Source organism: Hyperolius riggenbachi, chromosome 7, assembly GCF_040937935.1.
Source record: "Hyperolius riggenbachi isolate aHypRig1 chromosome 7, aHypRig1.pri, whole genome shotgun sequence".
In the NCBI taxonomy this organism is placed as follows: domain Eukaryota; kingdom Metazoa; phylum Chordata; class Amphibia; order Anura; family Hyperoliidae; genus Hyperolius; species Hyperolius riggenbachi.
The window spans coordinates 14,475,215-14,498,386 of record NC_090652.1 but is presented as its reverse complement, the minus strand read 5'-3'; the positions used below and the strand labels follow the sequence as shown (position 1 = coordinate 14,498,386).

The 23,172-nt window shown below is 45.2% G+C and overlaps 1 protein-coding gene and 1 pseudogene across 1 annotated transcript; both read left to right on the top strand.

Moving 5' to 3' along the window:
• Positions 1-23,172, top strand: part of LOC137524107 (zinc finger protein 850-like) — a 197,625-nt pseudogene that overhangs the window by 155,808 nt on the left and 18,645 nt on the right.
• Positions 7,550-22,076, top strand: LOC137524106 (zinc finger protein 300-like). The gene is made up of 3 exons (XM_068243616.1): positions 7,550-7,587; positions 13,106-13,444; positions 19,931-22,076. The coding sequence occupies exons 2-3, from the start codon at positions 13,177-13,179 to the stop codon at positions 20,872-20,874; spliced, it is 1,212 nt and encodes a 403-aa protein (XP_068099717.1). The 5' UTR covers positions 7,550-7,587; positions 13,106-13,176; the 3' UTR covers positions 20,875-22,076.

Sequence of the window (23,172 nt, the reverse complement as noted above, 5' to 3'; positions counted from 1 at the left end):
ACAGATAGGGGGGAAAATGCAGCCACAGATGGGGGGGACAATACAGCCACAGATGGGGGGGGGGGACAATGCAGCCACAGAAAGGGGGGTCAAAGCAGCCACAGAAAGGGGGGACAATGCAGCCACAGATAGGGGGGACAATGCAGCCACAGAAAGGGGGGACAATGCAGCCACAGAAAGGGGGGTCAAAGCAGCCACAGATAGGGGGGACAATGCAGCCACAGAAAGGGGGGACAATGCAGCCACAGATAGGGGGGACAATGCAGCCACAGATGGGGGGGACAAAGCAGCCACAGATGGGGGGGACAAAGCAGCCACAGAAAGGGGGGACAATGCAGCCACAGATAGGGGGGACAATGCAGCCATAGAAAGGGGGGACAATGCAGCCACAGATAGGGGGGACAAAGCAGCCACAGAAAGGGGGGTCAAAGCAGCCACAGATGGGGACAATGCAGCCACAGATAGGGGGGACAATGCAGCCACAGAAACGGGAGACAAAGCAGCCACAAACAGGACAAAAAAGCCACACAAACTGGGGGGGGGGAAGGAGACAGTCCCACAAACAAGGGGGACAATGCAGCCACACAAATGGGGGTCACACTTGTTATTAAGGGAAGGCACATGGGAGCCATAATTGCTAACAGGGAGGACAAAGGGGGCCATTCCTATTAAGGGGGACATAGCTGCCTACACTAAATAAAGAGGACATGGGTCCAATATATATAATATTTTTTTAACAATAAAACATTATTGTCACACATCAGAATACAATACAGAGAAGGATGAAGAGTAATCAGAATACAGTGTGGGAAAGAATGCGGTATCAAGTGAGCAATCATATTGGAGGGGTCCTATAAAAGGGCCCGCATAACATCCATAAAAGCATGAGGAATACTTTTTGTCTTTAATTGAAAGTATCTCTTTGCATTTCAGGGGGGCAACCCCCCTTTTCATCAGGCAAATAGTAGTTGCTTTGCTACATATTTATTTATTTTATTTATTTATTGTATTTATAAAGCGCCAACATATTACGCAGCGCTGGACATTAATTTAGATTACAGACAATATTTAGGGGTGACATACAGCAATATGACAATACAGGAATACAAGAAAACCAGATCACACAGCACAGTATGAGTACAAGGCAATGCTTAGTCACTGGATGGGAGCATGGAGATCACACAGCACATTATGAATACAAGGTAATGCTTAGTCACTGGATGGAGCATGGAGATCACACAGCACAGTATGAGTACAAGGTAATGCTTAGTCACTGGAGGGGAGCATGGAGATCACACAGCACAGTATGAGTACAAGGTAATGCTTAGTCACTGGAGGGGAGCATGGAGATCACACAGCACAGTATGAGTACAAGGTAATGCTTAGTCACTGGAGGGGAGCATGGAGATCACACCACAGCACAGTATGAGTACAAGGTAATGCTTAGTCACTGGATGAAGCATGGAGATCACACAGCACAGTATGAGTACAAGGTAATGCTTAGTCACTGGATGGAGCATGGAGATCACACAGCACAGTATGAGTACAAGGTAATGCTTAGTCACTGGATGGAGCATGGAGATCACACAGCACAGTATGAGTACACGGTAATGCTTAGTCACTGGATGGAGCATGGAGATCACACAGCACAGTATGAGTACAAGGTAATGCTTAGTCACTGGATGGAGCATGGAGATCACACAGCACAGTATGAGTACAAGGTAATGCTTAGTCACTGGAGGGGAGCATGGAGATCACACAGCACAGTATGAGTACAAGGTAATGCTTAGTCACTGGATGGGAGCATGGAGATCACACAGCACAGTATGAGTACAAGGTAATGCTTAGTCACTGGAGGGGAGCATGGAGATCACACAGCACAGTATGAGTACAAGGTAATGCTTAGTCAGTCACTGGATGGAGCATGGAGATCACACAGCACAGTATGAGTACAAGGTAATGCTTAGTCAGTCACTGGAGGGGAGCATGGAGATTAGGCAAGTTAGGTTCACTCAAATGCATAGCATGGGTTTACAGTAATGGAGGTTCATGATCAGGTAGGAAACAAAAGGAGGAGGACCCTGCCCAAAGGCTTACAATCTAGAGGGAGAGGTAGAGACACGAAAGGTAGGAGACCAGAGTTCAGCTGTGGGTTTAAAGCAATTGTGAGGTGTGATAGACCAGAATGAAAAGGTGAGTTTTGAGGGCCTTCTTGAAGATGTTGAAGGAGGGGGCTGCCCTAATAGGTGGAGGTAGGGAGTTCCATAGTGTTGGAGCGGCTCTTGAGAAGTCCTGGAGGCGTGCATGGGACTGGGTGATGCGGGGGGAGGTCAGGCGGAGTGAGCGGCTAGGTGTGTATCTCTGAGTAAGATCAGAAATGTAGGTTGGACAGGTTTTGTGGACAGATTTCTAGGTCAGACACAATATCTTGAATCTGATTCTGGACTGAATAGGAAGCCAGTGGAGGGATTCACGGAGGGGAGCTGCCCTGGTGGAGCGATGGATTACTTGAGCAGGGGCAGTACTGTGGCCTGCTTGAAGTCTGAAGGGAAGGTGCCTGTGGATAGGGAGAGGTTAAAAAGGGTAGTGAGGACTGGGGCCAGATCCGTGAAGTGAGGCTGAAGAAGATCAGAAGGGATGGGGTCAAGAGGGGAGGTAGTGGTATGGGAAGTCTGCAGTAGGTGGTTGACTTCCTCAATGGTAGTAGGAGTGAAGTAAGTGAGGAGGTCGGTTGCGGCGAAATATTGGTGAAGCAGCTTTCTCTAGGGCTGATGAGAGAGTTTGGCGATACTGAGCTGCAGCAAGATTAGGACAGGTTAGGGTGGGGAGAGTGGAGGAGAGGGCATGGAGGGGGTCAGCAAGGCCACTAGGGTTGAGCTTGCGTAGGTCTCGCTGACATTGACCAGGTGGGTGGGAGGGTAGTTTGGAGGTGCCTTCCGTGAGGAGGTTGAAGGGTGATGGTCTGAGAAATGGTGCGATGTCGAGGTCTGCAGTGGTGGTGGATTTAGTGAATATAAGGTCGAAAGTGCGACCTGCAGTGTGTTGGTGTGTTGTACTAGGCCATGTGAGTTGGCTATGGTGAGTAGCCGGGTCACAACAGAGTTCTGGGGTTTATCGATGGGAATATTGAAATCCCTGAAGATGATGGTGGGAAGGTCAGAGTCGAGGATGTGTTGGAACCAGGAGCAAGGTTGTCGAGAAATTGTCGTGTGGAGCCCGGAGGGCAGTATAAGACTGCAACAATGGCTGGGAGGGGATTGTCGAGGCGAATAGTGTGGGCCTCAAATGATGCGAATTGTAGGGAGGAAGGTGGAGTGAGGACATGGAATGTGCAGGATGGGGAGAGGAGCAGACCCACCCCTCCCACAGTCCTGTTGACTGGTCTGGGGGTGTGACTGAGGTGAAGCCCCCTGTAGGAGAGGGCAGCCTCTGCTGCAGAGTCAGAGGGGGTAAGCCATGTCTCACATTTAAATACAATAAGTCAAAGAACAATTGGTAGGACATTGAGGCAGTCTGGGCCAATCCGTGTCTATATGCAAATTTAATCAGGGACCATGAGTCTCTGTGGCATGTAAAAAAAATTCTTGCACTAAGTGGGTTTGGTAAGTATATGAAGGGGTATAAAAGTGAGTAAGAGAGTCATAAAATAAAACTGCCACTAGGTGGCAGCCACAGTGCACTTATCTAAACCAATAAACCCTGCCGTTCCATCCTCATCCAACAGAGGGTGCATTCCCCCATTTTGGGGGGCATGTAGTTATTAATTGTTTCTAGAACTTGTTACTAAATTGTTACATACATTTTTACATAAGTGGTCACTAATGATTGAGTAATAACATTAAAGGTAGACTATCAAAGTTTTTTTTTTCCCCAAAGCCCATTAGGCGTTAGAAGGGATGTGTAATGGCAGATAATAGTAGTAAATGAAAAAAAAATTCAACAGCTTATCAGATTTTGTATATTGCTGGGACAGTGCAGGGGTGACGGAGGAGTTTCTGTATTCAGCGTTATAGGCAACAACAGGAATGTCTCTCTTCCTCTGCACAAGCCTTGCCAGAGGCAAATAAACAATCCATGCTGGGCCAACAGCAGAGAGACCTCTTATGTGAGAGCAGATTATTTCACATGCTGTAGTGAGAGAATTACTGACTGAATCAGTGTTGAATCTGTGAATTTATTAGTACAGCGTGTGAAATAATCTGCCCTCGAACAAGAAGTCTCTGTGTTGTTGGCCCGGCATTGATTGTTTATTTACATCTGGCAAGGCTTGTGCAGAGGAAGAGAGGATGTTTTTTTCCTAGTCTACTAGTATTATCTGCCATAACAAATCTCTTCTTACTCCTATAGGGCTTCTGGAAAAAAAAACAACTTAAACTTTGATAGTGTTCCTTTAATTGCGGCTAGGAGTCATTGAAGAGGAACTATCAAAGAAACTGTCCTTCTGTGAACCCCACATAGGTTCCACTTCTCTGTCACTATTCAGAGGAATGATTTGCTGTTTGCCTGCTTTCTCACACATCATATAAGAACAACTGAAAATTGTTTTTAGCTACAGAGAAGGTTTTAAAGAGAAGCACCTGTACTTTTTCCTGTATTTGCATGACCCCCCCCCCCCCCCCTTCATTCAAAATGAGTTCAAGGCTGTAAACTCTGTTTACTTCAGACCGCGTGAGGCAGAGGGACACAGAATCAGGTACACAGAACTGCAGCTGATGAGTTATTTACACATTATTGGAAGGTATATTTCGGATTTCTATAATTTTGAAGAGATTTTACTCACAGTATTACAGCCAGTGAAGATTGTCTCTGTATGTTGGATGTGCTGGACACAGTCCTCCATAGTAATGTCCACAGTGAAAACTATTCTCTGTAAATGTCATATTTTCTTCACATAATAAAAAAAGGTGAAAAAAAATCCTTTGTATTGCTATTTGCTAGTAATTACTGGAAATATATGTGGCATTTAGAGTTTTAGTTCACTTTGATGTTTATAGTGGGTTGTATGGTAGTTAAATAATTAACTTGTTTCGGACTAGGATGATGTAAATCTATGGGAGCTGCTATTCCTGCCACGGCATAGATATCACTCACCACCGCCATGCGCTGTCACCTCGCTCACGGCTCCCACCGATCGCATTGCGCCGCAGCTCACTCGCCCTTCTGTCGGTATGACAGCAGAGCTCCATGAGCTGGTCAGGAGCTGATTTCATTAGCTCCTGACCCTGCCATCACTGTAAGCCAATCCCATTGGCTCACATTGATCACAGGAGCTTTTTTTTTGGTAGCGAGCAATCTGTTCTTTGAGGCAAAAAATGGAGGGTGCCGGCTGCACATGCACTCACCCAACAAATGGGAGCAGGGAAACCAAGCACCAAAGTCCACAGCAACCAGAAAAAGGGGATCCCGCTGCACCAGATGATGTGAAAGTAGAAATGTCTTTATTGTCCAATCCAGCATTACAGCAACAGATAAAAGCTCACGCGTATCGGAGCAGACGGCTCCTTAGTCATAGCTCCTAATAATCATAGCTATGAGTAGCCGTCTGCTCCGATACGCGGGAGCTTTTATCTGTTGCTGTAATGCTGGGTGGAACAATAAAGACATTTCTACTTTCAAATCATCTGGTGCAGCGGGATCCCCTTTTTCTGGGATCTGTTCTTTGAATCTCAATGCTTTTATCCAGGTGTCGGTAACTGTTTTATTTGGGGACCTTTCTTGGAGGAATCTCTTCTTCAGGATCTTTGACTGTTCCTCAAAATCTGTGGTTTTTGTATCTGTGGTTCCTCCTGATCCTTTTAAAATGGCCTAACGGTACATTTTTGTTAGCCATTGGCATGGCTTGTAGTGTTCGCTAGTATAATTAACCACATAAGGACCACAGTCTTTTCACCCCTTAAGGACTAGAGCCTTTTTTTCCATTCAGACCACTGCAGCTTTCACGGTTTATTGCTCGGTCATACAACCTACCACCTAAATTAATTTTTCCTCCTTTTCTTGTCACTAATACAGCTTTATTTTGGTGCTCTTTGATAGCTGCTGTGATTTTTAGTTTTTATTATATTCATCAAAAAAGACATGAATTTGTGTCAAAAAAATGATTTTTTTTTTACTTTCTGTGTTGACATTTTTCACATAAAGTAAAATTTCTATATGCATTTTTGTCCAAATTTATTGTGCTACATGTCTTTGATAAAAAAAATATCCAATAAGTGTATATTTATTGGTTTGGGTAAAAGTTATAGCGTTTACAAACTATGGTGCCAAAAGTGAATTTTCCCATTTTGAAGCATCTCTGACTTTTCTGAACACCTGTCATGTTTCATGAGGTTCTAAAATTCCAGGATAGTGTAAATACCCCTCAAATGACCCCATTTTGGAAAGAAGACATCCCAAAGTATTCACTAACAGGCATGGTGAGTTCATAGAAGATTTTATTTTTTGTCACAATTTAGCGGAAAATGACACTTTGAAGGAAAAAAAAAAGGTTCCATTTCTACTAACTTGTGACAAAAAAAAAAAATCTGCCACGGACTCACCATGCCCCTCTCTGAATACTTTGGGGTGTCTACTTTCCAAAATGGGGTCATTTGTGGGGTGTTTACTGCCCTGGCATTTTGTGGGTGCTAAATTGTAAGCACCCCTGTAAAGCCTAAAGGTGCTCATAGGACTTTGGACCCCTTAGCTCACCTAGGCTGCAAAAAGGGGTCACATGTGGTATCGCCGTACTCTAGAGAAATAGTATAATGTGTTTTGGGGTGTATTTTTACACATACCCATGCTGGGTGGGAGAAATATCTCTGTAAATTAGATTTTTTTTTTATTTTTTTCACACACAATTGTCCATTTACAGAGATATTTCTCCCACCCAGCATCTGTATGTGTAAAAATACACCCCGAAACACATTATACTACTTCTCCTGAGTACGGTGATACCACATGTGTGACACTGTTTTGCAGCCTAGGTGTGCTAAGGGGCCCAATGTCCTATGAGTACCTTTAGGATTTCACAGGTCATTTTGAGGCATTTAGTTTCTACACTACTCCTCACGCTTTAGGGCCCCTAAACTGCCAGGGCAGTATATGAACCCCACAAGTGACCCCATTTTAGAAAGAAGACACCCCAAGGTATTCCATTAGGAGTATGGTGAGTTCATAGAAGATTTTATTCCTTGTCACAAGTTAGCGGAAATTGATTTTTATTGTTTTTTTTTTCACAAAGTGTCATTTTCCACTTACTTGTGACAAAAATTATTATCTTCTATGAACTCAACATATGCCTAACGGACTACCTTGGGGTGTCTTCTTTCTAAAATGGGGTCACTTGTGGGGTTCCTATACTGCCCTGGCATTTTAGGGGCCTCCTACACATGTCTGAGTTAAGTCATAAGTTAAGTAATTATTGAATCAAAGGCTGACTGCACGTGATTCCACAAAAAGAGCTTGCAGTTAGCTTATTCACCACAAGATGTCGATCTCGCCTCTACCACGTGGAAGGCACAGAAAGGATTATATTTACCCAAAGAAGGGAAATGATGTAACAGCAGGAAGAGAAGTTGCAGGAGGTGAGAGAACACGCGGCTGGAAGAGGTAATTGTGTGAATCTTGTTATATATGGAGCAGAGCAGAGGTTTGGGGTGGGCATGCTTTGTTACAGAGGAGGACATAGTACACCTGTCACTATCCTGATCATCCCCCTTGATGAGACTTATATATAACTGCTGTGACAGCTTTCTATTGCTCCCCTACATAGATTATGGGTTTGCATCTCACCTTGCTAGTAATTACTTAGTTCAGTCACATAACAGAGACAAGAGAAGATATCTATACTCAGGGTCGTAACTAGAAAACACCGGGCCCCCTGTAAAACTTTGGATGGGGGCCAGCTCAAGGCCGTTTTGGGGGGCAGGAGAGGTCGCAGCCAGGCATGCTCAAATAACTAATTTGAATGAAATCCTAATAGGTGTTCTTTCATCCCGCTAATTACATCACCTGTGCGGGTGGGCGAGGGGGAGTTAATCTTACGCCTGAGGCGTCTTTTTCGCTCTGTCCCTCGGCGCCTCCCACGAAGCTCCTGTCCGGCTGCAACACACCCTGGGCTCTCTCTTCTGTGTACGAGATCTTGTGCTTTCCGGCAGGCTGGTACAGTCATTGGCTCGGCATAGCAATAGGCGGGACCATTCTGTACTACTGACTGCAGAGTGCGCCTCCAGGAACGAGCAAGCCATTTGTCCGCTCGAGTACAGAGAAGGGACGCTGGAGCCTGTGTGGCTAAGGCAGGCCTGGACAATCTAATGCTGGGAATACTACACGGTATGGCTCGATTGATAATTTCCGACATGTCCGATCACCCGCCTGATCGATTCTGCGTTCGATACCGCAGGGGGTACAATGGAAAAAGATAAGGAAAACGAGCAGAAGATAAGAGAATCACCCACGGGGTCGAGCGGGGAATCGATCGGGCGGCAGAATCGAGGCACGGAAACTCACCGTGTATTCCCAGCATAAGGCTCTTTGACTTTGTAATTAGTAATTCAGTGCCACCTTTCCTTCTCACAGTTGCGTCATGAAGTCAATTATCTCTCCCTCCCCACTGAATGTGTATCTGTAATTGCAAACCGTCTCAGTGAAATACGGCACTTCTGTTTAGAACACGGTAGAGAGGAGTGGGAAGTGCTGGCAATCATTCCACTAGCAGAGAACGGGCCTACCTGGAGAACAGAGCACACATTGTCTTCTGGTGATCTCCTGCTGAGTAGAACAATGCCTAATTGCTCGGCAGATAGATGGTTAGATAGATCATTTCCAACATGTTGGATATTGTCTATCTGGCAGGTAAATCTAATGCTGGGTTTACACCATACAATTTTCTGTTATGCTGGGAATACACGGTACGTTTCTGCACCGTGTATCGAGCAGCTGATCCGGCTAGCTGATAATATTCAGCTGGTCCGATCACGCTGCTCGACCCCCGCCCGCTCGATCCCTGCCGGTGGACAGGCGGTAATCGATCCATGCGGACGCGGAGGGAGTCGATCGGCGGCTAATCGGCCGCTGGATCGACCCGTGTATTCCCAGCATTAGATTCTTCTGTTAGATTTTTCTGTTAGATATTCTGTAAAGCCCCATCTACAAGATACGATTCTTTGTGCGATTCGATTACGATTCTATTTACGATCTGATTAAATCCGACATGTCCGATCGGGATTTGATGTAATTCGTTTTGCCATTGTTTTGCAATGGCAAATCAAACTGAATCGAATCGAATCCCGATCGGACATGTCGGATTTAATCAAATTGTATATAGAATCGTAATCGAATCGTACTAAGAATGGTATCGTGTAGATTGGGCTTTAGAATGCATAATTAGATTATTTTCTGTAGAGAATGATAATTATCTCTGGTGCATTGTCTTCTGTTTATCTCCTAAACAACAATGCCTAATTGCTCGGGAAATAGATCGTAAGATAGATACATTTCCATCATGTTGAACTTTATCTATCTGGCAGCTAAATCTTAAGCTGGCCATACACTGGCCCGATTTTCCGCCGTTTCGACAGCAGATTCGATCACTGGGATCGAATCTGCTGCCAATCGTTCACTCTACACGCCGAATTTCGATCCATTTCGTCCGATCCCGTCGATCGCTCCGTGCGGAAAATTACCGTCGATCGCCCGTGGGTAGGGAGCGCGTCACTAGCGGCGTTCGAGTGCCCGACGACTGACGCAATAGAGCGGCAATACATTACCAGCTCCGCCGGTGCGACTCCCCCCGGTCACCGCTGCTCCGTGTCCGCGCTCTACTGCTTAAACTTCCTGCCGGGCAGGAAGAAGTAAAGCATGCTGGACCTGGAGACCAGCGCAGACACAGAGCAGCAGAGACCTGGGGACTGGAGTCGTGCCGGCGGAGCAGGTCATGTATGCAGGCATGGGGAGCGGCGGCGGCAGCACCACCACCACCACAACAGATTGTGAACGGTTTCAGGCTGAAATCGGTTCACAATCTGTTTGCAGTAAAGGTAGCCATACGATCCCTCTCTGATCAGATTCGATCAGAGAGGGATCTATCTGTTGGTCGAATCTGATGGCAAATCGACCAGTGTATGGCTACCTTAATGCTGGGCATACACGGCGCGATAATGCACCGGTATAGAGCCAGCGGTGCGTGGATCGATTCCCGCTCATCCCCGCGGGCACTTCCTTATCTGCGCTTTGTTTTTGCCCATTGTCCGCCGGTGGGGATCGAGCCGGGAATCGATCCAAGCGGTGATCGGACACGTCGGAAATTATCAATTGAGCCATCAGCGGCTCTCTTGATAAGAAAATACACCGCCGTGTATGCCCAGCATAACAGAAAATTGTATGGTATAAACCCAGCATAACAGAAAATCTTACAGAAAATTGTATGGTGTGTACTAGGAATACCTCCTTACCCCTCATAAGACTCAGAAACTTTGTATAAGCAGCAAATAATCCTGAAAAAGACTTTTAGAATAGGCAGTTGTACATGGATGACAGTGGGTAGAGCCAGTTTTTGCTCCACATTGTGAACTGTGCATGTGCAGCCCCAACGCCTACACAAAGTGTTGTAACTAATAGGTGCAGTGGTGAGTCTGGGCACTGCACAAGCATTTCAAAACTGGTGATTTTAGGTACCGTTGATAATTAAGCTATGCACCCCAGTTTTTTAACAGTTCTATGCCAGAGCTTCTAGCATTTGTTGTACAGAGCAGTGGATTGAGTAGAGGTTTTCTACCTGAAAGTGATGTACTTTTTCCAGATTTTGGCTTGTCACGTTCACTTTAAGACAGATGGATCATTTCTTTAAGCACACCGGAACTGACAGTCACATGGAGGCTCAGTGTTCTCTCCAGGCTCTTTTAGCCAGCTCCACAAGCTGACATCAGCTTGTTTCCTCCTCATTCTTCTCCTATGCTGTAAGCAGAGCTGCATTGGCCCTGCATTCCCACGGTTGGCTACTTTTTCATGCCACCCAGCTGGAAAAAAATTCTGGGGAGAACACTGTATGTGTTGCTGCCGACCGCAGCTGCTACTGATTGATGCTAATGCTGCGACCCCTCCTGTCCCCTAAAACAAGGCTGTATGGCTTGCAGCCCCTATTGTTACGCCCCTATATATACAGAATATAGCCATGTTCCTCTGGTGCTGGCATTTCCCCGTATACCCTCCTCTGCCTCCAGCATTGCCATATAACCATGCACTGTAGCCATATCCCCTATCATTCCACCCCCCCCCCCCAGTATTTAACTCCCTCCTGGGGTAATACTAAACTTGGGTAGTCGTCAGGGCAGAGGCCCGGGGCGCCAGTCTCTGGGAGTGCAGCCCTGAGGGTGTGCCTGTGCCCCCCACCCCTCCCCGAACAGTTTAGAGTTACGACTCTGCATGTTTGGGAGACTACCTAATACTGGGGTTACATCTGCCCATCCTGGGAAGGGAGGCTGCTTAATACTGGGCATACATCTGGCAGTCTATATTGGGGAGCAAGCTGCCTCATACTGGGGGTGCATCTGCCTATCTAACTTGGGGAGAGGGGCTGCTGAATATTGGGGCACACTTGCCTGTCCTAGGAAGAGAGACTGCTTTATACTGGGGGTATATTTAGAAATCTATACTTGCGGTACGTCTGGCTATCTAGCCTGGGAGGAGGGTATCCTAATACTGGGGGTACATCTGCCTATCCTCGAAGGGAGGATGCCTAATACTGGGGGTACATGTAACCTGGGGAGGGGAGATGCCTTATATATGGGGTACATCCAGGTATCTCTAATGGGGAGGGTGGGCTGCCTACTACTGGGGGTACTGGATAGTGGGGCTGGCTGGATAGTGTAATGGTTAAGGGCTGTGCCTCTGACACGGGAGATCAGGGTTCAAATCTCGGCTCTGCCTGTTCAGTAAGCCAGCACCTATTCAGCAGGAGACCTTAGGCAAGTCTCCCTAACACTGCTACGGCCTATAGAGCGCGTCCTAGTGGCTGCAGCTCTGGCGCTTTGAGTCCGCCAGGAGAAAAGCGCTGTATAAGTGTTTGTCTTCTTTATCTTTTACTTCTGCCTAGTCAGCTTGGGGAGAGAGACTGCTTAAAACTGGAGGCAAATCTGGATATCTAACTTGGGGAGGAAGACTACTTGATGCACCTGGCATTTGAAACCCTTCAGCACTTTATTTGGCCTGAGGAAGTGGGCAGAGACACAAAATACATGTTGCCTGTGCTTATTAAAAATTAATATTTATATAAAGGAATTTGGCATTATTGAGGTAAGCCACCTCCCCCTTTTCTCTTTTATTTGTTTTCAACTCAGTTTTAGACACTCCCGGGTGCCTCTTACCCCCTTTATGATGGCTTCCCGGGTCTTCCAGATGCTGACAAGTCAGACCACCCCTTGAGCTCCATCACTCTGTTATCAATGGCTGGAGTGAAAAGGACTATCTACAGATGAGAGATGTCTGAATTCTATACTGAGGAAAAGGGTGAATGTTTAGTGATAGGAAGGGTGTGAACAGGAATCCAGGCGCATGCATCTTTATAGAGAGAGCTTGCAGGGAGTAGTAGTTTTATTGTTAGGGTAGTCTGCCTTTATTCCTGAGAATGATACAAAGTATCTATGTGGGGGGTTAGTTTACATAATTGCCCCTTAGGGAGGGAGACATAGAGAATAATATAATCTGTGAATAGTGCGGAGCTCTGATTGGCTGATCTTGTATGCCATGGAATACTGAGCCCATAAGATCCTCGTGGAGCAGCTCCCACCTCCAGCTGGTGCCTCACACGTATGCACACTCTCTGTGTTACCTTATCTCTATCTCTTATCCTATATCTCCAGCTGTTCTCTCTTCACATCCTCATCCATCTACTGCTGCCGGCACTGCTGTAACCTCCCAGGAATGTGTGCATGGAGAGGAGGAGAGAAGCACCAGATGATGAGCAAGGCACACCGGGAGAGAGGACTGTGGTACTGAATGTGCAGATACCACAGCTTATGGGATATTATCACCCCCTAGCAAATGATGTTTATTTCTGTGCTCTGATTTTAATATTTTACTGCTTTCTAATATTTTCTAATATTTCACTGCTTTAATTTATTTTTTTTAGAGCTAAGATCTGAGCTCAAAGAACAAAAGACCTGTGTGACGGGTGATAATCATTCTGTGGAGGAGGGTGTCATGATGAGCACAATTAAAGAGGAAAAAGAAGAGACCTATGTGAGGAGTGATCAGCAGTGTATGGAGGAGGGTGGCATGATGGGGACCATTAAAGAAGAAGGAGAGACCTATGTGAGGAGTGATCAGCAGTGTATGGAGCAGGGTGGCATAATGAGGACAATTAAAGAGGAAGGAGGAGAGACCTATATGAGGAGTGATCAGCAGTCTATGGAGGAGAGTGGCATGATAAGGACTAGTGAAGAGGACATTATTACTGGGATGAGCATTGGTAAGTGATAAATGTATCTCCTTTCAATGCCCAGTGCATATACAGTGCTGTCCATAATTATTCATACCCCTGGGAAATTTTCACTTACAGTTACTTTGATTCAACCAGCAAGTAATTTTTTGACGGGAAATGACATAGGTGTCTCCCAAAAGATAATAAGACGATGTACAAGAAGCATTGTGGGAAAAAAATTCAGCTTTTTTTTTTTTACATTTAAACAAAAAGTGTCCAGTCTAAAATTATTCATACCCTTCACAAACTGTCACAGTCTGTGGGAAAATCCAAAGTTCTATACCATTCCAAATAGTCCAAGCTTTTCTAAAGCATCCTAATTACCCTGATTAATATGGAACAGCTGTTTTCATCAATCCAGCAAGTAAAAAACAGCAGCTCTCTGCAGTTGGTTTGTAGACAGTCATGGCTAAGACAAAGGAGCTCAGTGAGGACCTGCGGCTGTGCTTTGTGGCTGCTCAGGAAAGGGCTACAAGACCATTTCTAAATGTTTTGAAAGTTTCAGTGGCCACAGTGCAAAGTATTATTAAAAATACAAGATGTTCCGTGAAAAGAATCCAAGGATCACCAACAAGGCCATCATGAGGAATTTGGGCTCTGCTGGTGTCAATGTCTCGAGGCAGACAATCCAACGGACACTGTACACTGCTGGATTCCACAGCTGCAGACCAAGGAGGACGTCACTTCTCCATATAAGGCACACAAAAGCTTGCTTGGTCTTAGCAAATGCTCATATGGACAAAGAAGAAGACTTCTGGACTTTCTGTGTTATGGTCAGATGAAACAAAAATGTTATTGTTTGGTCACAATGATGTTTCCTTCATTTGTAAAAAGAAACAAAAAACAAAAAAAACCTTCAACCCAAAGAACATTATCCCCACTGTCAAACATGGTGGTGAGAACCTAATGCTTTATGGGTGTTTTTCAGCCAATGGGCCAGGGAACCTAATCACAGTAAACGACACCATGAAAAGAGAGCAATACATGAGAATTCTCAACGACAACATCAGGCAGTCTGCAGAGAAACTTGGCCTTGGCCACCAGTGGACATTTAAGTATGACACACAGCAAAAGTGGTGAAGACATGGTTAGCAGACAACAACATTAACGTTTTGGAGTGGCCCAGACAGAGTCTTAACTTGAATCCAATTGAAAATCTGTGGAGGGAGCTAATGATCAGGGTGATGGCGAGAAGACCCCCCACTGGAACAATTGGCTTTTTTTCCCCACAATCCTTCAGGGCAAGGTGAGTTTGGCCTTCCAGGGCAAATGGTCAAAAACAGAGTCCCAAATGTCTTCGAATTGGAGAGAATTGAGAGCTGTGAAATTGGCCTTGATTCAAGCGAAGACCATTCTGGGTCAATCACACGTCCTGGTTCAGTCAGACAATATAACAACGGTGGCGTTCTTAAACAAACAGGGAGGCACGAGATCCCTGTTATTGCAGGAAGAAGTGGAAGAGATTTCATTTTGGGCAGAAAGGAATGTGTTGTCCTTGAGAGCAGTCCATCTCAAGGGCACATTGAACATAGACGCAGACAAATTAAGCAGAAATGCAATTCGGACTTCAGAATGGTCCTTAAACAAGAAAATATTTTTACAGATTGCGGAGAAATGGGGAACACCATCAGCGGATCTGTTGGCAACACAAGAGAATGCTCAGGTACAAAGGTATTATTCTTTGAACCCGAGAGACGATGCGATTGGAGTAAATGCGTTCAATCACCAATGGGATTTTCATTTGATGTATGTGTTTCCACCTCTAAATCTGATCCCGGCTGTCCTCATGAAATGGAGGGATCTGAGAGGACGCATGATTCTGATTGCGCCTCGCTGGCCCAGGAGGAGCTGGTTTGCAATGATGAAGTCATTTACAATCGAGGAGCCTTGGATGCTTCCTCTCATACCGGATCTGCTAGTTCAGGGGAACCTGTGGCATCCGCATCCAGAGCGCCTGAATCTGGCAGCTTGGATCCTGAATTAGACTGGTTAAGGGGATTAGGAGTGTCCAATAAAGCAGCTCTGACATTGATCGAAAGTCGTAAAGATGTTACAAGAAAGATCTATTTAAAATACTGGAAGACTTTTCACCTTTGGTTGCGAAAGTCAAAGTTTAATAATCTATCTATCCCAGCAGTCTTGGATTTTCTCCAGGATGGATGGGATAAGAAGTTATCGGTCAGTACATTAAAAGTTCAGATGGCAGCTCTGTCGTCTCTTCGGGTCTTCCGATTTCTTCATCTCCTCTAATTTTAAGATTCATGAAGGCTGTATCAAGGAAATCTCCGGTTTTTAGACCATATGTACTCCATGGGATTTATCCATAGTGTTGCAGGGATTGTCTAGAGGGCCGTTTGAGCCATTGACAGAATGTTCCCTTAAGAATCTCATGCTTAAAGTAGTGTTCTTAATTGCAATAACTTCAGCAAGAAGGGTAAGCAAATTGCAGGCCTTATCAGTTAAAAATCCATATTTTCAGGACTTTCAGGATAGGTTGGTGCTACAGACTGACCCGAAATTCTGTCCAAAGGTGATGTCTAAATTTCATAGATCACAAGATATAGTCTTACCTACATTTTGTGTAGATCCAAGTTGTGAGAAGGAAAGAGTATTTCACACATTGGATGTTAGAAGGTCAGTGTTGGAATATTTAGCCAGGACGGCTAGGTTTAGGAAATCAGATTCATTATTTTTATTATTTGCAGGCAAGAATGCAGGGCAGGCTGCATCTAAATCTACAATTGCAAATTGGATCAGGTCAGCTATTATTGAGTCTTTTAGAGTAATGAAAGTAGATCCTCCAGCTTCTTTTAAGGCTCATTCTACAAGGGCCATGGCAGCTTCATGGGCAAATAGGGCAGGAGCTTCTCCTGAGCAAATCTGTAAGGCGGCGACGTGGTCGACCTTTTCTACATTCATTCGCCATTATCGAGTGGATGCATTATCGGCTCACGACCAAGCGTTTGGAAGGAAGATTCTCCAAGCAGTGGTCCCACCCTGAGGTTGTATTACTTGTTAATCGTCTCACCTTGCCCTGAAGGATTGTGGGAAAAAAGCAGAGTTAGTACCTGCTAACGCTGTTTTGAACAATCCTTCAGGGCAACGATCCCACCCGGGTGTTTTGTCTTTGTCGGATAATGGCACTTTGTGTGGGTTAGTTGGTTGTTCACCTGTCGGTACTTGTCTAAACGTACTGAGGGTGGACTAACTGTTACAATGTTTTATAGGGGAAGTGCTGCCTGTTTCTGCGTCTGGGAGGGGCGACTCACCTTACCCTGAAGGATTGTTCAAAACATCGTTAGCAGGTACTAACTCTGCTTTTTGAATGAGATGAAGTCCTCACTTGTGTTTCTTTTCCTCCAATGCTGTTCAGCTACTTTAGAGGATTTTTTCAACTGTTTAGTAGCTATGGTCAGCCAGGGTTGGCGAATGACCCGATGAGGGCGGACATTGGTAGGAGGGGTGAAGTCATCCATAACTTCTGTGATGGAGCTGTTGTAGTGTGTAGCAGCAGAGTCTGGGTCAGTGGAGGATTGTGTGAGGAGAGGTGCCAGGACATCAGAGACAGGTTGCATGTCTAGATGTGTAGCTGCTGAGTCTGGGTCAGTTGAGGATTGTGTGAGGAGAGGTGCCATCAGAGACAGGTTGCATGTCTAGATGTGTAGCTGCTGAGTCTGGGTCAGTGGAGGATTGTGTGAGGAGAGGTGCCAGGGCATCAGAGACAGGTTGCATGTCTAGATGTGTAGCTGCTGAGTCTGGATCAGTGAAGGATTGTGTGAGGAGAGGTGCCAGGGCATCAGAGACAGGTTGCATGTCTAGATGTGTAGCTGCTGAGTCTGGGTCAGTGAAGGATTGTGTGAGGAGAGGTGCCAGGGCATCAGAGACAGGTTGCATGTCTAGATGTGTAGCTGCTGAGTCTGGGTCAGTGGAGGATTGTGTGAGGAGAGGTGCCAGGGCATCAGAGACAGGTTGCATGTCTAGATGTGTAGCTGCTGAGTCTGGGTCAGTGGAGGATTGTGTGAGGAGAGGTGCCAGGGCATCAGAGACAGGTTGCATGTCTAGATGTGTAGCTGCTGAGTCTGGGTCAGTGGAGTATTGTGTGAGGAGAGGTGCCAGGGCATCAGAGACAGGTTGCATGTCTAGATGTGTAGCTGCTGAGTCTGGGTCAGTGGAGTATTGTGTGAGGAGAGGTGCCAGGGCATCAGAGACAGGTTGCATGTCTAGATGTGTAGCTGCTGAGTCTGGGTCAGTGGAGGATTGTGTGAGGAGAGGTGCCAGGGCATCAGAGACAGGTTGCATGTCTAGATGTGTAGCTGCTGAGTCTGGGTCAGTGGAGGATTGTGTGAGGAGAGGTGCCAGGGCATCAGAGACAGGTTGCATGTCTAGATGTGTAGCTGCTGAGTCTGTGTCAGTGGAGGATTGTGTGAGGGGAGGTGCCAGGGCATCAGAGACAGATTGCATGTCTAGATGTGTAGCTGCAGAGTCTGGGTCAGTGGAGTATTGTGTGAGGAGAGGTGCCAGGGCATCAGAGACAGGTTGCATGTCTAGATGTGTAGCTGCTGAGTCTGGGTCAGTGGAGGATTGTGTGAGGAGAGGTGCCAGGGCATCAGAGACAGGTTACATGTCTAGATTGTGATAATTTCTGCAAGTATGTGAGTGTGCTTGTGCCAGGGTGGTAGGGAAAGAGGAGGAGAGAGAGAAGTTTAGCAAGTTATGGTTAGAGAGAGGGAGCTGATCATTAGTAAAATCAGTAACAGAACAGAGACAAATGCACTCACTAGTGTCTGTCTATATACTCACTCCTCACTATCTCACTATCTCACAACTCACCAGATTCTGTCACACAACTCAATGCACACACAACTGATTCTCTGCAGCACAATGCAGCACACTGTCTCCCTCAATATCCTCCTCCTCACTGAACCCACAAAATGGCCGACAGTCTCACCTCTCTTATATACAAGAGGGGAGGGATAGCCTGTGATAGGTAGCTAGGATCTGGTTGCTAGGGCCTATAATTGCTCCGGATTGGTAGAGAATTTGATTGGCCGGTTAATTCTGCTATATTTAATGTAAGCTATTATTGTGGATGTGCGCATAACTTGCACATTTCTGCATGCAAACCGCAGTACACTGATTGGACTGAAATGACCCTGTGTTTTTTTTTTTCAATGGTAATTTTCAGAAATTTTAGTCCAATCACAGGACTGGGAAATACTCGGAAGTATTGGACCAATCTCTGATTGGTCCGATGCTTCTGAGCTCAGTGATTGGGTGACATTTCCGAGTTGCGGTAATGCGCCATTCTGACATTGCTGCATTTATGTTTTGGAAACCAGCGTTCCGATAGACATTTCAAACCATCCCTAGTCACAGTTTCTTAACCACCCTGCGACCGCCTAACCTTTATTGGCGGCTGCAGAGTGGCTCTGTTGTTTTTAGCGCCGCCATATGCCATCATCTCACGAGGAGCGAGATGTGACAGTAGCTCACACGAGCACAAACTCCTTATGTCTATATATGTACAGTGTAGTGTATGTATCTTAGTGTAGGGCCAATTTGGGGAGGGGGGAAGGAAAGAAAAAAAATGCAAACATTTTGCTCCTTTTTTTTATGAATATAAAAAAATAAATTGCAACAGCAATCAGATAACACCAAAAGAAAACTCTATTTGTGGGAAGAAAAGGAGGTAAAATTAATTTGGGTGCTAAGGTGTATGACCGAACAATAAACCGTTAGAGTTGTGAAGTGCCGAATTGTAAACAATGGCCTGGTCACTAGGGGGTATAAACCTCTGGTCCTCAAGTGGTTATTTTGCACAATTGGGAATGAGAAAGAGAAACATGTACATTACACGGGGCATATGAGTGACACGAGGACACAGCGGTAATAAGAATGTGGAAGTGACACCACATTGCTCTACAAACATAACACAGATCTCTTGCTATAAGTACATATAGGTCTGTTGTCACAGGAGTAACACATTGCTTCCACTGTCTCATCAAGCTCTACATTCAATGCTGCTCAATGTATGCCCAATGCTTTAGGTGTGGGAGGGGTCAGTGAGATGCAAATAACTCTGATGTGTATGCAAATATAATGCAGATTGTATGCAGATAATCAGATTGGTCAGGAAATGCATTTGATTGGCTGAACTCCCAGCTACATAAAATTTTCATGCAAGCCAAAGTTGTAGTCATGTGATTGGCCGCCTGTAATGAGCTCCACTTTCTGCAGTTCTCAGTCAGGCTGATAACTTGTGATGGTCAGTGACATGCCAATAACTCTGAGATGGTGCAAACTGTATGCTAATTTTATGCAAAGCTATGCAGCTGCTGCATCTGGTCCATTTCCAGCCTGCACAAACTTTGCCTCAACTTGGAATTATCAGCAGCTCACTGACCATCCCTAATGATAATTGTTCCTCCCCTCAGAATTATCTAACAGGAAGTGATGATGTTTCTCTATTTGCAGCACAGAGTCCCGGCATCAGGAACCTCTCAGAGACTCGACTCTCTGTATCCACAGACTGTACAACGGATGATGATGTCACTGGACAAGAGTCTCCTGCAGATATCCTGGTTACCCCAAATATTCCCCCAGACCCCCCTCACCTGTATGATCCTGAGGGGCCTCATACCCAGCACCGCTCTCCCTCTGCTGGAGGGTCTCATTCCTGTTCCATATGTGGGAAATGTTTTGTGAATAAATCAAGTCTTGGCATACACAAGAGAATTCACACTGGTGATAAGCCCTATTCATGTGCTGAGTGTGGGAAATGTTTTGTACAGAAATCAGTGCTTGTCATCCATGAGAGATCTCACACTGGAGAGAAGCCCTATTCATGTGCTGCATGTGGGAAATGTTTTGCATGGAAATCAAGTCTTGTCATACATGAGAAATCTCACACTGGAGAGAAACCTTATTCATGTGCTGAGTGTGGAAAATGTTTTGTACGGAAATCAAAACGTGTTAGTCATGAGAGATCTCACACTGGAGAGAAGCCCTATTCATGTGGTGAGTGTGGGAAATGTTTTGTAAACAAATCAAGTCTTGTTATACATGAAAGATTTCACACTGGAGAGAAGCCATATTCATGTGCTGAGTGTGGGAAATGTTTTGTACAGACATCAGAGCTTGTCATACATGAGAGATCTCACACAGGAGAGAAGCCCTATTCATGTGCTGAGTATGGGAAATGTTATGTACAGAAATCACATCTTGACATCCATGAGAGATCTCACACTGGAGAGAAGCCCTATTCATGTGCTGAGTGTGGGAAATGTTTTGTACGGAAATCAAACCTTGTCATCCATGAGAGATCTCACACTGGAGAGAAGCCTTATTCATGTGCTGAGTGTGGGAAATGTTTTGTACAGAAATCTCATCTTCTCAGACATGAGATCTCACACAGATGATAAGTAAGAATCAGTGAAACATAACTTCCCCCTTTAGTGAGCCTGAACTGGCCGCAGCATACTGCTCTCCATCTCCTCAAGAAAACTGAAGTAGGGAGTATGGAGAGTGGAGTGCAGCGGCCAATAACAGGCTTGTTCAGTTCCGCTTTAATACTTTATAAACCATTGCACTGAGTAGCATGAAAGAGCCCCGGGATCTGTATAATATGCTGCCAGGTGCGTCTAGCAAGAAATAAAAGAAATATTGGAAAATAACACTTACCACCATAACATTTCCCACACTCAGTGCAGTAATAGAGCTTCTCACCAGTGCAGCCACACTTGTTCATGGACGGGAGCGTGAACAGACACATTCTTCCACAAGCGCTTGTGAGGAGGTTTGCAGAGGACGGGGTAGGGAGAAAACAAAGAGTGCACTCAGACAACTTGAAATGGGAAGAAAGCTAGACGGTCATAGACAGATCTCACCTGAAGATGTAGCTGACAAGCCCATACTGGAGTTATCAGCAAGCAGGCTTATGTCCCCTTCTGACCAGGGACCAGGTTGGTTGCAGCTTCTTTTCCCCCCAGGAAGGAAGCTTGTAGTTGGAGGCAGAGACACTGGAACCGCTGGCTGGAAATGTAGCTGTTCGTGTCACAGTGCTGACTGTACCGTCACAGCTGTGTACACGTGTGAGCTATGACTGACTCACATATTGGGTGCAAGTCATCTATTTCCATAATGACTATATGGGCTGCCCCAGAGGTGTGCCTTCTCTATATATTTCCTGAATCCTTTACTGGAAAATTCCTGATACAGTTTGCTATAGAGACGCGTCACATAGCTCGCTAACTCCTCAGCAAGTGTTGGAGACTTACCACAGCGCCATCGTGCACTGAGTGGGTCAGGTCTGTGAATCGGATGCTTCCCCCTCCACAAGGCAGTATATCACAGCAGAGGTACCCAATCTAATGTGACCAAATCTGCTCTACCTGGATAAATTCCCCACACACTAAGTTATAATATATCCCCTATACTGAGTACCCATCACTGTTATTAATCTCCAGCTGACGTCCGAGCTCCTTCATATTACTGCTGGTTATTTTGTATCCTCTAAGGCAACTGTTACTGTTTATGGCTTTTTTATATATCTAAAAGTAGGCCAAGTGCTTGACGTTTATATGTATCCTGATGTGCCTATTCCAGGCCTCTAATGTATCATCTGACACTTTGTTGTTCTCTCTCACTAATGTGTATTTGCCTTACTTCTTCAATAAACTTGGCTACTTTAAAAAAAAAAAAGTTTTATGGTTGTAATTAATCCTATTTCCTCATGGAAGATGCTCTTATCCTGTTCTTACTACATCATCATGTCTGTTACTCTATGTGAGGTTGTGTTCCCCTTTAGACTGTCATTTGCATTGCCTGGCGGGGGGACATCACACTACTATTTAAAGTGGACCTGAACTCAGAACTTCCTCTCTGCTCTAAAGATAAGCAACGGTATAATAACCTTTAAAAGTGACACTGAAGCGAAAAAACAACTTATGATATAACGAATTGTATGTGTAGTACAGATAATGAATAGAACATTAGTAGCAAAGAAAAGAGCTGTAATGTTCAGTTATATAGCATTTATTCCTATTCACAAAATAGAGTATGGTTTGCAGAGCTAATGTTCCTTGGGCATTCCTTGCAGTAGAAACCTTGTCTAAGGCTGTTTGTCACTGTTTCTTTGATGTATAAGCACTTCAGAAAATAGGACTGTCTCTGACACAAGTTGGGTCAGAGAGCTCAGATAAGCTCTTTTTCATAGATAACCACTGAAGTTGTTTAACTCTTCCTGTACTGGAAACCATGTATGACTTGTTCCTTTGTTTCTAATTTTCTATTTCTTACCTGTAGTACACATATAATTCATTATCTCATAAGTTTATTTTGGCTTCAGATTCACTTTAAAGAAACACATTTCTTTGTTACAGCTGATACAATTCCTGCAATAAATCTGCAGTGCGTCTACTTCATGCTTTCATGAAAGCAGACATAACGGTAACATCTTATCACGCTGGTGCGTGACGAGATAACAGACACTGGTAATATACAACAACAGTAATATGTTCTAGACCGGTCACTACTTGTGCACAAGTAATCTTTCGAGGTACAGAATCGTCAGGCTTAATCGTAGTCAAAAACAGCAGGGTCAATAACGGGTATCAGATGTCAGTCGTGTTTCCGGGATCAGACAGTAGCAAGGTCAGGGGTCAGGCCGGGTCGGTAACGTTAATCAGATGACTGCGATACAGAAGGGTAAAACAGAG

What these genes read in the sequence shown, in the direction of transcription:
- LOC137524106 (XM_068243616.1), top strand. Translation starts at nt 13,177, where the DNA reads ATGATGAGCACAATTAAAGAGGAAAAAGAAGAGACCTATGTGAGGAGT. An exon ending in TATTACTGGGATGAGCATTG is followed by an intron (nt 13,445 to 19,930) that starts GTAAGTGATAAA and finishes CTCTATTTGCAG; the next exon opens with CACAGAGTCCCGGCATCAGG.